Below are 13161 nucleotides of genomic sequence, written 5' to 3' on the forward strand. Positions count from 1 at the left end.
GTCCCTGCTGATTTCCTCCCCATGACTTTCGAGCCTTTACAGGGAGATAGAGATGGTGAATGAAAGCACCTAGGTGGTCCATAGAAATCCTGGGATGAATAGGCTGCTCAAAAAAGTGATGCACTCAAACTCTAATACACCTTTCTCCCAGGCTGGGATGAATTGTGTCTGGAAATGCTGATGACATGTGGAATTAGGAGAGATTCTCCCACTGAACACTGTGAATGAAGAGTTTCCAAATCTCCTGGGCAAATGGATGAGAGTTAAGTGTTAAAAACCTGAAGGAGTGAGGTGAAAACCCAGGTTACAATGAGAGAGGGAGTGTCTTATGGAACAGCCCAGTGGGAGATGAAGTGAGAAGTATTGGCCACCTTGGCCTATACTCTTGCCAAGCTGCTCCAGCATCTCACCTGAGGTGTGTAAGTGTCCCAGGGCTGGGTCCAACACCACAACAGCACAGCTGTAACTCAAGTCCCAGAGCCATGCTCTCTAGAATTTCAGAAGGGGTAAGCAGGAGGAAGACATCCAGGAAAGGGCAGAACTAAACCACACATCTTCGCCTCTTGTTTTCACTATGTAAAGACCACTGGTTAAATCAGAAGAGTCCCGATGTGCCTCAGCAAACATGGCACTTTCCTCTAATCTTCAGCATAAAGTGATGACTTTTCCTGTGGTGGTGCCTGGGAAGGAAGACTCAGGTCTGGGTGTCACCTGTTCTGCCCCATATCACTTCCCTCCCTGTTCTCTCTGAAAACCCTTATCTCACAGGAAGGCCAACAGAACGTTCAGCTCTTTCACTCTTCCTTCCATAGCTGGAGCTCTGGGCCTGAAGCACCCGACTGCCATTTCCTAGTGTTACGGAAATAATCAGTGTCCTGGAGGGTGTCTCCCTTGGGATTTCAGGGAGGGAGCACTGCATAAGGGTATCCCTGTGGAGGATGAAAGCTCTGAGCTGGTGCAAACTGTTTCAACACCTCAGGCAATGGCAGTCCCTCCCCAGACCTCCAAAGCATTTCAGCCTGCTCTGAGAAAAAGAGAAACTGAGGTGGGGCAACAAGCACAGGCTTTTCCAAGCTGATGCAGCAGAGCCCAGTGAGGCTCCGGAAAGGGAATTCAGCTCACATCCTGCAGAAGACCATAATGGGATTGACTCCTTCAGAATTAGGCAGCTGTGGGTGACTGAGGTTGCCTTTTGAGCCTCTGCCAATGGTCAACGGGGAGAAAGAACCAGAGTCTGGTATCCCCTCCAGGCCATGGAGACCAACAAACTATGATCAGATGAGTCACCCTTGGGAGTCTCTTGGAGGGAAGAAGCCAAAACCTCTCCCTGGGTCAACAATGCATTTGTTGGTGGCTGAAGTAAGCTGAGCTACCAGTATTTTCCTCACAGTCGTGATTCACCTCTCCAAAATGTGAGGTCCCCAATGCCCTTCTTTCCTCCTTCTACACCCCAAGGAGAGTGGGAGGACACATTCCGCTCAGTCCCATCCCATTTGCATCTCTGGCGAAGGTGACCCCTCTGTCACTGTTGGTGACACTGTCTCCCCACTGACCTCCAGGGCAGGAGAGGGTGGCCAGTGCACACAGACATTTGTGCTGTGTCTGCTCCAGACAGCAGAGGTGAAGCTTAAAGGGAGAACAGCATTTATTTTCAGAGTCGCATGCTCCAACGGAGTTAAAAAGTTAAAGCTAAAACCAAGTTGGACATTAATCACCTGACACCTTTTCTGTTGCAGCTGGGATAAGTTAGACATCAGCCATCTATCTGCTGGGTGAAGTGTTGCTACTAAAGCCGCTACTGCTAAGATCAAGCTGAAATAAATTCAAGAAGTCTAGAAAAAGCCTGGCAAGTCCTCAGCTCTTGTCTTGCTAACCTAGAACAGGTCTGTGCTCTCCCAAGAGCAATGGCAGCACCTTATGTACTGTATTGCAATCCACAGCTCTCTGGGAAGCGACGTCCTTTCATGCCCCTCCTGGTGACTCCCCTGCAAGGAAGGATCATGGGCCCAACTGAAATAAAGGCTATGTCACACCTTTTGGCTTACAGAAGATTCACCGTTTATTGGAAAATGAATCAGAGACTTTGCCAACATGGGCTGAGACCCATGAATTCAGGGCCCTGGGGCAGGAGGGAGTACATTGCGCGACTGGTTTGCTGATCAAAGCTCCTGCAGTTCTACCTCCAACATGCTGGCAGTTTTCAAATCAACCTCGCCCCACATGAGCTCTCTTGGACATTATGATGGGCTGGCTCTGATGTAGATGAGAGTTTTACTTCCAAAACCACTGTTTTACATGGCAATGCAGGTGTGGGAGTTCCTGACACAGCCTGGTCTTTCGGGGTAAAGCAAAGAGGTCAGCAAGTGGGGTGCAGCAGGAGTCCTTCATTGGGAGCCACTGCTGTTGTGCCTGCTGTTGACACCTCTAAGCACTCATCTTCTCTGGTGTGCACAGCACTCTCTTGTCAAGACAGAAACCATAGAATCATAGAATCATTTGGGTTGGAAAAGACCCTTGAGATCACCGAGTCCAACCGTTAACCTAACACTACCAAGTCCACCACTAAACGATGTCCCTAAGCGCCATCTTTGTGGACGCCAGTAGCCCATTTTGCCAAAGCCTAATTTGGGAAGGGCAGCCACTGGGGAATGTGATGCTTCCTTCCCATTCCTACCCCTGCCCAAACTAGACACGCTGGAGGCTCTGAACTAGAGCTTTTCTCTTGAGGAGCTCAGCATGGCACAGGTTCAGCCCAACTAGTAGAAGACATAAGCAGTGAGAATTCATCTGTAACGTAAGACCCCAGCTGGTAGCAGGAGTGGTATCCCAGCATGGTAGGTGAATTTAGGCTCTACTTTCTGGGCCTTTTTAGCTCTGCACGTGCTGCTGGTCTCTAGCACAAAGCATGTGATGAGCTCAGAGCCTGAAGACACTTGGCTCCACGCTGCTCCCAAGGAGGGTGTTGGCTGCCTCCAGGCACTTGTCCAGCTGGGACACTGCAATCAGGGAGAGACAGGGGCACTAGGGGAGTCAGGCAGGAGGGAGAGTCCACAGATGGAAAGGAGAAAGGGGACACAGGACTCCTTCAACTGCCCCCAGGAAATTGTGGTCCTGTGAAGGGGTGAGGCAGGTCCCACTGGAGAGAGAAGGGAGGAGGCTGTGCTGTGGGGATCAGCAGGAAAAGGACCCTCAAGACTCACCAGCTTGGCTGCACAGCCAGGTCACAGCCTTGGCCTCCAGCAACTCACAGAGGCCTTGATAATCCTTGTCGTTTCTGTGCAGCCAGGTCACAGCCAGCACTGTGGCCCAGACGCTTGGCTCCATGACCTGTAGGAGAACAATGACTCAGGCATCCTCCCTGCCCCCTCACTGCTTCCCACCCCTTCCTTTGTGGCTTCTGGTTTCTGATCCCTTCATTCCCCTCTGGCTGCCCTTGGAATGCCAGTGTTGCCACCAGCCAAGGGGTTCCCACTGCCCCAGGATGACACGCTGCCACCATAAGAGGTTCTCCCCTTACCTCACCAGGCATCTTTCCCTTGATTTCAGCCTCATCCATTTCCAGCACAGAGGCCAAGCCTGAGCTGAGGGCCCAGGAGCCATCTACATTCTGCAGCACCACCAGCTCCTGGCACTCAGCAAAGGCTTTGGTTAACCAAGGCCCAAAAATTGGAGAGCGCAAAACAAATTCCGTGGGATCCACATACTCGAGAGAAGAAATAGGTGGTGCTGGTGGTTTACATGCTGTGGGAGAAGATGTGAACAGGAGGGAGAATCACAGGAAGCTGACCCCTCTCTACTGCTCGGTTGCAATGCCCCAGAACATTATCTCTGCTCTTCTTTCGGCAGCTACCTGCACTCTAAGCTCCTTCCTGCATGTCCCCAAAGCACTCCCACCCGCAGACCTTTCTGGACACCCCTAACTCACCCCCAACTTTGACCATTGCCTCTTCTCCTGGCATTCCTGCCCAGCCATGTCCCAAGACCTCTCTTGATAGCCCCCCAACACCATCTTATCCAAATGTGTATTTATGATCTAGCACCGTCCTTGTCCCCTCCCTCGTTTCCCTGAGCTGGGTCTTGTATTCGCTGAAGGACTTGCAGGTTTAAGGGTAACTAAGGGAAGGGTTAAAGGCAAAATTCATTGGTTTCCACGCCATGGGCAAGACATGGCAGCGTAACCCTCCTATCAGACATTAGATTACCCCATACCTTTTGAGCAAGCCCCCCGCTGGGGCAGGGCAGCAATGCCATGGGCGAGTCGACGGAGGGCAAGCCATGACTGACACACTGCTGTCAGCCAGCCAGGTGGGACCCAGATGGTCCTAGGATAGCAGGAAGAGACTCTACTGGAGCCACGAAGCTCAACGATCTGGCAGGGGATGAGTGACCGGCGGGGTGGCAACAGTGCCAGGGGCCCTTCGAGGGCAAACAGGGAAAGGGGCTGAATTAAGCGTGTGGGAAAGAAGCACCTGGTGGTGATGGGACCTGCCCTGTGAGACTGGGGGTGGCCTGTGGCTGGGGTTCCAGCTCCAGTGGAATGAGAACATCCCATGGAGCTGCCCCACCAGCTCTTTCTGCAAGTGTCTTTCCTTACCTCGGTACCAGGTGACCCTCTGTGATGTGCGAACCCCCACATAGCTGGTAAAGGGGCAGATGATCCCCGAAGTGAGGCTGATCTCAACCGCGCGATGCCTTGGTTCGTCCCCGGACCCACTCGCAGCCTCTGGCAACAACCTCTTCAGCAAGCATCTTGCAGCCAGACGATGCCCAGCCAGCCTGGGGACAGAGAGGGGTGAGGCCTGACCGCCTGGCTCGTCTGCATGCTGGGGAAAGGTGGACAGAGAGAGAGCCTGGACACCTGGGTTCTCTCCCTTCGGGGGTGAGGATGGACAGAGGGGAAACCTGGATGCCTGGGTCCTCGTCTGTCTGGAGGGAAGTGATGCCCAGGTTCCTGGGTCCTACCCCTGTGGGGTCAAAGCAGGGAAGGACGGCATGCTTGGACACCTGGGTTCTCTGCCAGTTTGGGGTTGTGTGTGGAAGGTGGGAATGCATAAGCTACCTGGGCCCCCCCCAGCTGGAGTCCATGTTAGAAATGAGGGGATGCACGCATCTTCCCTTGGGACAGGCTCTCACCGGCCATCTCCTTGTGGGCACAGTGGGAATTCAATCGTGTGAGTGACATCCTGGCCGTCCAAGCGGTACTGCAAGGTCATGACCCCCTTGGCCACCGTCATATCCTGGGAACGCATGGGAAGCTACTGGAGGTTACTGGGGACACAAGATGGTTACTGGGGGATATTAGGAAGTTACTGAAAGATTACTGGTGGTTACTGGGAGGCTATTGGGAGGTAACTGGGGGTGACTGTAGTCCCAGCTCTCACCTGTGCCTGTCCATGGATCTGGGCGTAGAGGAGGCTGTGTTGACCCTGAACGATGCACTGAGGGGTGCCCCCCAGCACCTCCACCTCCAGGCCACGGGGCAGGGTCCAGCTCAGAGAGACTCCCTCAGCTGCTGGCTTGAGGGCCCTCCTCAGGCACTTCAACACCTGGGGACAGAGGGCAGGACACCACAGTTCGCAGCTCCACCAGGGTTCAGCCCATGGCCCCTGGTGTCGGGGTTCCCTGGGGACAGGGGAATGTGTGGGGTAGCCTGCTCCAGCTGGGTTCCCTGGGCACAGTCAGGTCTATAGTGGGGCACAGCCTGGGCACCTGGCTTCTCGGTGGGGTGGGGTGGTGGAGCAGAGTCAGGGGAAGCCTCAGTGCCTGGGTTCCAGGGGCAGCTGTGTCTCTACTGTGTGTGGGCAGTCCAGGTGCCGGCGTACTTGGAAGTCAGTGTGTCTGTGGAATAGAGGGGGACCTGCCAGGGCTCCTGGGTTCCTACCACAACTGTCATACTGTTGTCAGAGGAGACGTAGGTAGCTTCACCCCCTGTCTCCCTGGCCAGGGCCGTAGCCAGGGCAGCGCTGTCCTTGGAGAAGCAGAAGGAGAAACACCTATGGGGGAAGCAGGGGAAAGTGTCAGAAATGAGAGCCAGAGGTGGGTGCAAGGATGTCGGGATAGAGCTGGAGAACACAGGCTGGAGTTAAAGCTGGGGGAACAAAGCTGGGGTGCAGAACAAGGGGGCAGGAGGAAGAGCAGGGAGTGAGGCAGGGACTGGGGTTGGAGCTGGGCTTAGTCGTGCAGCTGGCAGAGAAGAGCTGGGACTTGGGGCAGGGCTGGGGTCAGTCTAGTGGGGCTGGGGCAGAGCTTGGGGGCACATCAGGGTGTACAAGCCCTGTGCCTCAATCTCCCTGCGCACTCTGTGAAGGATGCCTTGGTGGTGGGAGTAGTAAGCAAATATTCCCACTTTGGGGCTTGGCACTGGAGAGCTGTGCAGGGTGGGAAGGGTCTTTGGGACACTGGAGGGGCCCAAGGACTGGGACAGGCACTGGTGAACAGGGGCCCTCATCAGGGATGGAAATGACTGGACAACCAAAGGGAGACTGGAGGACTGGGGGCAGGGAGTCCCCATTACCGGTGGCTGTTGCGGTGACGGCAGACCTCAGCTGCGATGGCTTCCTTGTCAGGGGGTAGCCCAGCCATGAAGATGAAGAGCTGGGAGACAGGGGACTTGAATAGTGGGGCCCTGCACAGGAACCCCAAAATGGGGAGAGCAGGCCCCTGAAATGGAGAGAGGGGCCCAGGAGAGAGACCCCCTGTAGACAGACTACCCCGGGGAGAGCTATCCACTCAGGGACAGAAACCCCCAAAGATATAGACCCACTTCTCCATTCCCCCACACCCCACACTATCCTTCTTCTTCTCTTGTGACCACCCTGTGCTTTGGGTGGCTCCTCCCACCCACACTCCTGTGTCCTCTCTCTCCTCCTGGGACACCCGTTCCTCCACCCCTCCATGACCCTGCACCCAGACCTGGCGCATATGCCCGCGGGGGCGGGGGGTATTGTAGATTGAGCGGAGGGTTCCCAGCAGATTGGTGTCACCCAGACGGGATCCGGGAGAGGGGATGCGCCGCACGGCCTCGGTCACGTTGTCCTGAGTATATTCAACACTTTGCCTGCAGAGAGCATGGCATGTTTGGAGAGCACATTGCTCTATGCTGGCCCTAGAGCTCTCTGAGACCCTGCCCCATAGCACTTGCCACAGCTCTGCCCTCGGGTCCTCTGCAAGTCCCTGCCCCATAAGAGTTCTTGAAGAGACCTGGCTTCTAGTTCCTACGAGACTCTGCTCAGCAGAACCCAAGAGGTGCTATCCCATAATGCCACAAAGATCCCGTCCCCAGAATCCAGCCCTGCCCTACAGTACCCAGTCGTGCCCTCCAGCACCCAACCTTGCCCCATACCAACCAGCCGATTTCAGAGCACGCACACCTTGCCCTCCAGCACCTAACCCTGCCCCAGAGCACCCGTTCCAGCCCCACAGCGCCCAACCATGCCCCTGCATTTTGTACCCAGCCTTCCCCACCAGCACCTCATCCAGCCCCATAGCACCCAGCCTGCCCCACATTTGCTCACGGGTAGATGCCCACAGATGTTTCTCCATAGCAGTAGATGTTGAAGTAGCAGCCCAGGGGCAGGCTTTTGAGAAGGAAGAGCAGGGAGTCCTGTGGAAAGACACAGCAGGCAGGTCTTGGGAGGCACTTGGTGGGGCATACCTTTGCCCATAGTCTGGTCCTCCTAAACTCCCCTAGATGATCGGAGCCAGTGCCTTGAACTCCCCTGGGCACTCGAGATATTTCAAGACCATTTCAGGCCCTACCAGTTCCCACTCACATCTCTGTCCCTCCGCAAATGCCTGCCCTGGCCCACTCTCCATCAACCTGCTCCTCCACCCCGTCCTGGTCCCTGCTCTGCAGGGCTACCTGTGCATGCTCAAGAAAAGTGGTGTCCAGGAGGAAGATGAACTCTCCAGACTGGCGCTGCCCAGGCACTGCCTCAGGGATGCTGGGTGCCAGCGTCACCAACACCATGGGATCACCAAGCAGGGAGCCTGGAGGAGGAATGGGGTGGGATGAAGGCCAGATAGGGACCTCCTCCTCCTCCTGGTTCTGATTCTCATTGTGCTTTCAGCTTCCTCCACCTCAGAGCCTGTGACGCCCCATACTGGTGCCTCAATACCCTACGGTACTGTCCAGCAATTGCACAGCCCAGTGCCCCATGTATTCCAGTCCAGTGCCTCCAATACAGCTCCCCAGTGAGTCCTAGCACAGAACTTCCCATACGCGTGCTGCTATATCTGATACCTCACCACGGTGTCCCCAGCACCCCATGCTGGAGCCCCAGGACCCAAACTATCCCATCTGAATGCCTCCCATTCCCATCCCAGTGCCCAATGATATCTTGGCCCCCACAATCCCCAGTGTCTCCCTGTGCCCCAATGCCTCCTGCAACCCAGAGCTGCCCCCATCTTCCCTCCCCAGCTGCACTCACCTGGAGGGGCCCCAGGGTCTCCCTTCTCCACCACGGCACTGACTGCAGCAGGGTCTCCAAAATACACCAGCAGCTCCAAATCATGGTGACTTGGGGGGCTGCCAGCCAGTGAGACCTGGAGAAGGGTGCCTGGTCATACACAGGAGGAGGGGACCAGACCCAGCATTGGGCCAGGAGCACAGGCACTGATCCCAGTGCATCCCCTTTTTCTCAGTGGTGACAGCCCCGCTCAGCTGCCCCCGGGATCCTGGCACTCAGGAGGGCATACCTGTGCAGTGCTGCGGTCCTGGGCAGTGTAGGTCAAAGGGGTGAGGGGGAAGTTGGCCTGGACATTGGCCACTCCACGGGGTGACTGCAGGCTAGCGGTGAGCAGCAGGCTGTAGGGCAGCTTGCTAGTGAGACAATTCCAGGCTGCAAGGAGAAACATGGCACTGGGGAGGGCAAAGGCTCTCCCTGCAGGGGTGGGGCGGGGGCAGGACCTGGCATCCATATATAGGACATATGGAGAGAATTGGGGGTTGTCAGTAAGGCGTATGGAGGGGTGCATGAGTCCGTTCATGGGATATGTGTGTGGGAGGTGTGGATCCCTTCATGGGGCACAAGGAAGCATACGTGGACCTGTCCGGGGGCTGCATGGGGGAAAAATGTGGGTCCCCCTGTGGGTGCAAAGGGAAGTTGCATCGCGTCTGTTCGTAAAGCACGGGGGGAGTCTGTGACCCTTCTGTGGGGTGTGTGACTGCGAGGGCAGGTTCCTCGTGGGGTCACTCACCATACAGGAGTGTGTGGGGATGCAGTGTGGGTGGCAGCACAAAATGGGCTGCTCCATCTGGCTCCCGTGGCAGCTCTTGGACATAGCGCAAGGTCACGACCACCTCCCTGCCAGGCGACAGGGTGCCCAGGAAGCAGGCAAACACCTCGCCCGGATACTTAGACTGATCCTGAAGGTATTCCAGATTCTCCCAGCCTCCTGTAGCCTCGTGCAGCTGCTGGGCCTGGGTGGCAAAGGGAGGGACAGAAAGCTGATCGCCAGGCAGGCCATGGGCTGCTCATCCCATGCCCCTCTGGCAGTTCGCCCATTCGTCCCTGGATGCTGGTACCTCATCCCGCAGCATGGCCTGGACCTTGGCATCCTCACTGCGGGCCTGGAAGGAGTAGATGGCCATGTGGGGGCCCAGGGGGAAGGCAAAGAGGACTTCTCTGGAGATCTGACTCTTGTTCTGGTAGATGAGTTCAGAGGCCACGTCAGCCACATAATCCTGGATAGCAACATCCACCACAGCACTACACAGAGGCACTGTGCACAGGGGTATGTGGAGCTCCTTCCCCAGCAAAAAGGATCCCGTTGCTGTTGGGAGAGATGCAACCTGTCCATCAGCAACATGAATGACACAAGGAGGTGGTTGGGGCTTCTTCAAGTACGTGGCTGTTCCCACCCTGGAAACTGAGACTAGGTGAGGGTCTAGTGTGAGCCTGCCATGGAACAGTGTCTGCCCCCCGCCCCCCAGTCTCCCTTTTTCTCCAGACCTCTGTTCCCCACCTGTTTCCTGTAGAGCTCTTGGCCATTCCTTGTTTCACTCTGGGAAGGTCCAGCCCAGGTATTTCTCCCTAAGGCTGCCTATCCTTCTCCTTTCTTTGTCCCACTTTGGGAGCATCCCCCATCCCCCAGATGTCCCTCAGCTCTCTGATCCTCAGCTCACCGTCATAGGCGTAGGATTTTTCTAGAAGTCCAAAGCTCTGATGCCACATTTCTGGAGACCTGCAGACAAGAAGGGTCTCCTGTAAGAGGAGAGATCCACAGAAACCACCAGGAAGCCCCTATTTGGTGAAGATTCCTTGCCATTTCCCCAGTCCTACACGCATAGCTGGAAGCCCCAACCCACCAGGTACAGCCAGAGCAAAGCCAGGGATTCAGAAATCCCTGTTCATGAGCACTGGGACATCACCAGGAGCATCTCTGCATTGAGGAGGTCTGCACCCCACCCCCACCATGGGAGAATCCTGAAGAGAACTGAGGGATAGCAAGGGCAGATGGAGGGAAGGAGGTGTGAAAACAAGGGTGGATGGATGGATGGATGGATGGATGGATGGATGGATGGGACTGTATTGGGATGAACAATACATGGCTGGATGGATAAATGGCAGATGAGGTCCATTTTGGGACAAATGGATGCATAGGTGGACAAACAGGGACACATAAGAATTTTTGTTGAAATGGTTGAATAGACAGGTGGAGGGGTCCATTTTAGAAGAGATGGGCAGGTCCCCATCACAAACGGTGTTGTGTGAATGTAGCTGCACAAGAGAGAGCACCTGCGAGGGCAGGTTGAAAGTCCAGATAGTAAGGGGGAACATGTTGGAGAGAGAAGTGAGGCCAGGGCGGGTATTCCATGGCTGCAGAAGAAATCCCAGAAAGGCACTGGGGGGAGGGTGCAGTTCACGGGGCTGTCTTCTGGCCAAGCGAAGGAGGTGACAGGGACCGCCCTCCACCCCAAGCCCATCCACGTAAGTCTCTCTGGTTCAGACACATTTGCCTCAATTTCCCCAGTTCCCGCTCGGGGGTGACAGGGTGGGGAGCACCAGAAAGATCCCCACCCCACCATCATGCTGACAGGGTGGGCAGACAGAGCAAGCAGGGTGCAAGTCCTTGGGGGAGCAGGGGTGAGGGATGGTCAGAGGGATGGGCTGAACAGGGGCAAGGTCTCCCCAGTGAACAGGGACAGTGAACAGAGAATAAGGACAGAATAACAAAGCCAGGCACAAACAAGCAGACACTCACCAGAACCACGGCCAGAGTCAGCAGGGACGGACTGACAGTCGGATGGACGGAGGGAGAGCTGGAAGAGGAAGGGGGGAGAGTGAGGGGCAGGCGGATGAGAAACGGGCAGAACGGGGGGTGGAGGGACAGAGCAAGAGATGCTCGGGCAGACGGGAAGATGCAGGGCTGGGTAAGCAGAGGAATGGCTGCGATGGAGAGAGCGGCGGAGGGGCGGGCGGACGGACAGACGGACGGAGGGCGGGGAGGCAGGGCCGGGGGGCGGAGTCACCCCCACCCCCAACCGGGATCGCTGCAAAGCTCCTCCCGAGCACCCCCCAGTCCCCCGCGGGCCGTGGGGGCAGCGGGGATCCGGGATGCCGGGTAGCCTGGGAGGCTGTGGGATGGGGAGGGCAGAGGGGGCACCCCCGGGGGCGGGGGTCTGGCCGGGGTCCCTCGGAAGCCGAAGGGGCGAGTGGGCGGGAGCGTCTGCCACCCGCGCTGCGGGACACCGCCCCGCATGAGCTGCTGCAGCCCCGGCAGCGTCTGCGCGCCCTGCCCCGCCAGCGCCCGGGCGGGGAGGGCGTCCTGGGCGGGGGCAGCGTCCCTCGCCGCCGCAGGGTGCTCCGGGCACGGCCAGGGGAGGGACCGCGCATCGCTCGGCGGGACGGCTCCTGGCCAGGCGGAGTCTGCCGGGCCTCCCCGCCGCCAGCCCTCCCGCTCGGTCCCACCTGGATGCAGCGGGCAGCAGCTGCCAAGGGCCCCTGCAGCCGGGGCAGTGTCCGTGTGCCCGAGGAGGTGGCGCTCGCCCTCCAGGAACCTGTCCCCCTGCCAGGCCTGCAGCACTGGCTGCAGATTCGGAGGCTGGGCTCAGGTCCCTACACCGATTAGTGCCAGGCTGTTAATTGGGTGGGGGATTGCAAAGAAGCAAAGCCGAGACACTGGCCAGCCGAGGAATGGGAAGAGCTGGCAGACAAGCTCAAACTTCCATGCCTACTTCTGACGGGGGTGTTTCCTCTCGTCTGCTGCGCTGGGATGCTCCGTCTCCACCCTCCTTGCATGAGCCAGCCCCGTGCTCATGCTCCCTGGCAGTCAGCCCCTGGTCGAGACAACCCACCTCACTGGTGGTCTCTAGACACTCAAGGGGCCAAACTGCATTGGACTTCAGGTGTGCTGCTCCCAGAGCACTGGGAGTGTGCCCAGCACTGAACTCTCGCTTCTCCAGCAAACCTGGGCAGCTTCCTGCAGCCTGCCTCTCAGGATTGGTGTGATTCTCGGACAAGACCACTCCAAGGGCCGTGCTGACAGTGTGACAGCCTCGATCAGCACAGACAGTTCTAGCTGCCTTTGTTCAAATTCTGCCACAGTGCGACCAGTCTCACTACAGTCATGGAGATCACATTCTTTGAGGAAGTGGGTAACCGACATTCACGTGCTGCTGGTAGATTGGCCCATGACTACCTTCAAGAACTGGCCGAACACCCCATGTTGTCTCCAATAGTCCTGATGCTTCTGAGTAGGCAAATGAGTCCCACGTGTAGGTGCTACATGCTGCATTTGAGCAGCTAGGGAACACTTCCCTGCCTCTCGGATCTTCCTTTCCTCACCACAGGTGATGAGTAAGCGGCATGCTTGGTCAAAAAGTGCCACAAACACTGAACTGCTGACCCCTTAACCTAGCTTCACCTTCCCAAAACTTCTGTCCATCTGGGATGCATACTTGCAGGTTCTCACTGACTCTTGGTGGAGACCACTTGATGGCGGTGAATGGTTTTGGGGCGCTGGACCTCCAGGATCTCTCTTCTGAGCATCTCTGGAGGACGTCAGCCTCCTCAAGTCTGGGCCTCTTTTGAAGTGCAATGAAATAATACCTGGTCTTAGTGTGGCATAAAGGTAGTCTGCTCGGATGCTCACATACTTTCTGTCCAGACAGGACAGCAGAGTCTCTTGCATCCAGAATAGGAAGCAGCCAGGTGAACA

At 56.8% G+C, this 13161-nt stretch overlaps 1 protein-coding gene across 1 annotated transcript; it reads right to left on the minus strand.

Moving 5' to 3' along the window:
- Nucleotides 1–2916: 2916 nt before the first annotated feature.
- LOC142092067 (von Willebrand factor A domain-containing protein 5A-like) lies at nucleotides 2917–10175 on the minus strand. Its single transcript, XM_075171805.1, has 17 exons — nucleotides 10127–10175; nucleotides 9527–9774; nucleotides 9199–9421; nucleotides 8698–8840; nucleotides 8430–8544; nucleotides 7862–7989; nucleotides 7515–7603; nucleotides 6913–7057; nucleotides 6515–6594; nucleotides 5882–5993; nucleotides 5382–5546; nucleotides 5134–5237; nucleotides 4595–4776; nucleotides 4210–4416; nucleotides 3518–3741; nucleotides 3201–3327; nucleotides 2917–2996 (listed from the first exon to the last, which is right to left on the minus strand). The coding sequence occupies exons 1-17, from the start codon at nucleotides 10173–10175 to the stop codon at nucleotides 2917–2919; spliced, it is 2421 nt and encodes an 806-aa protein (XP_075027906.1).
- Nucleotides 10176–13161: the final 2986 nt, after the last annotated feature.

Source organism: Calonectris borealis, chromosome 22 (genome assembly GCF_964195595.1).
Source record: "Calonectris borealis chromosome 22, bCalBor7.hap1.2, whole genome shotgun sequence".
NCBI classification, from domain to species: Eukaryota; Metazoa; Chordata; class Aves; order Procellariiformes; family Procellariidae; genus Calonectris; species Calonectris borealis.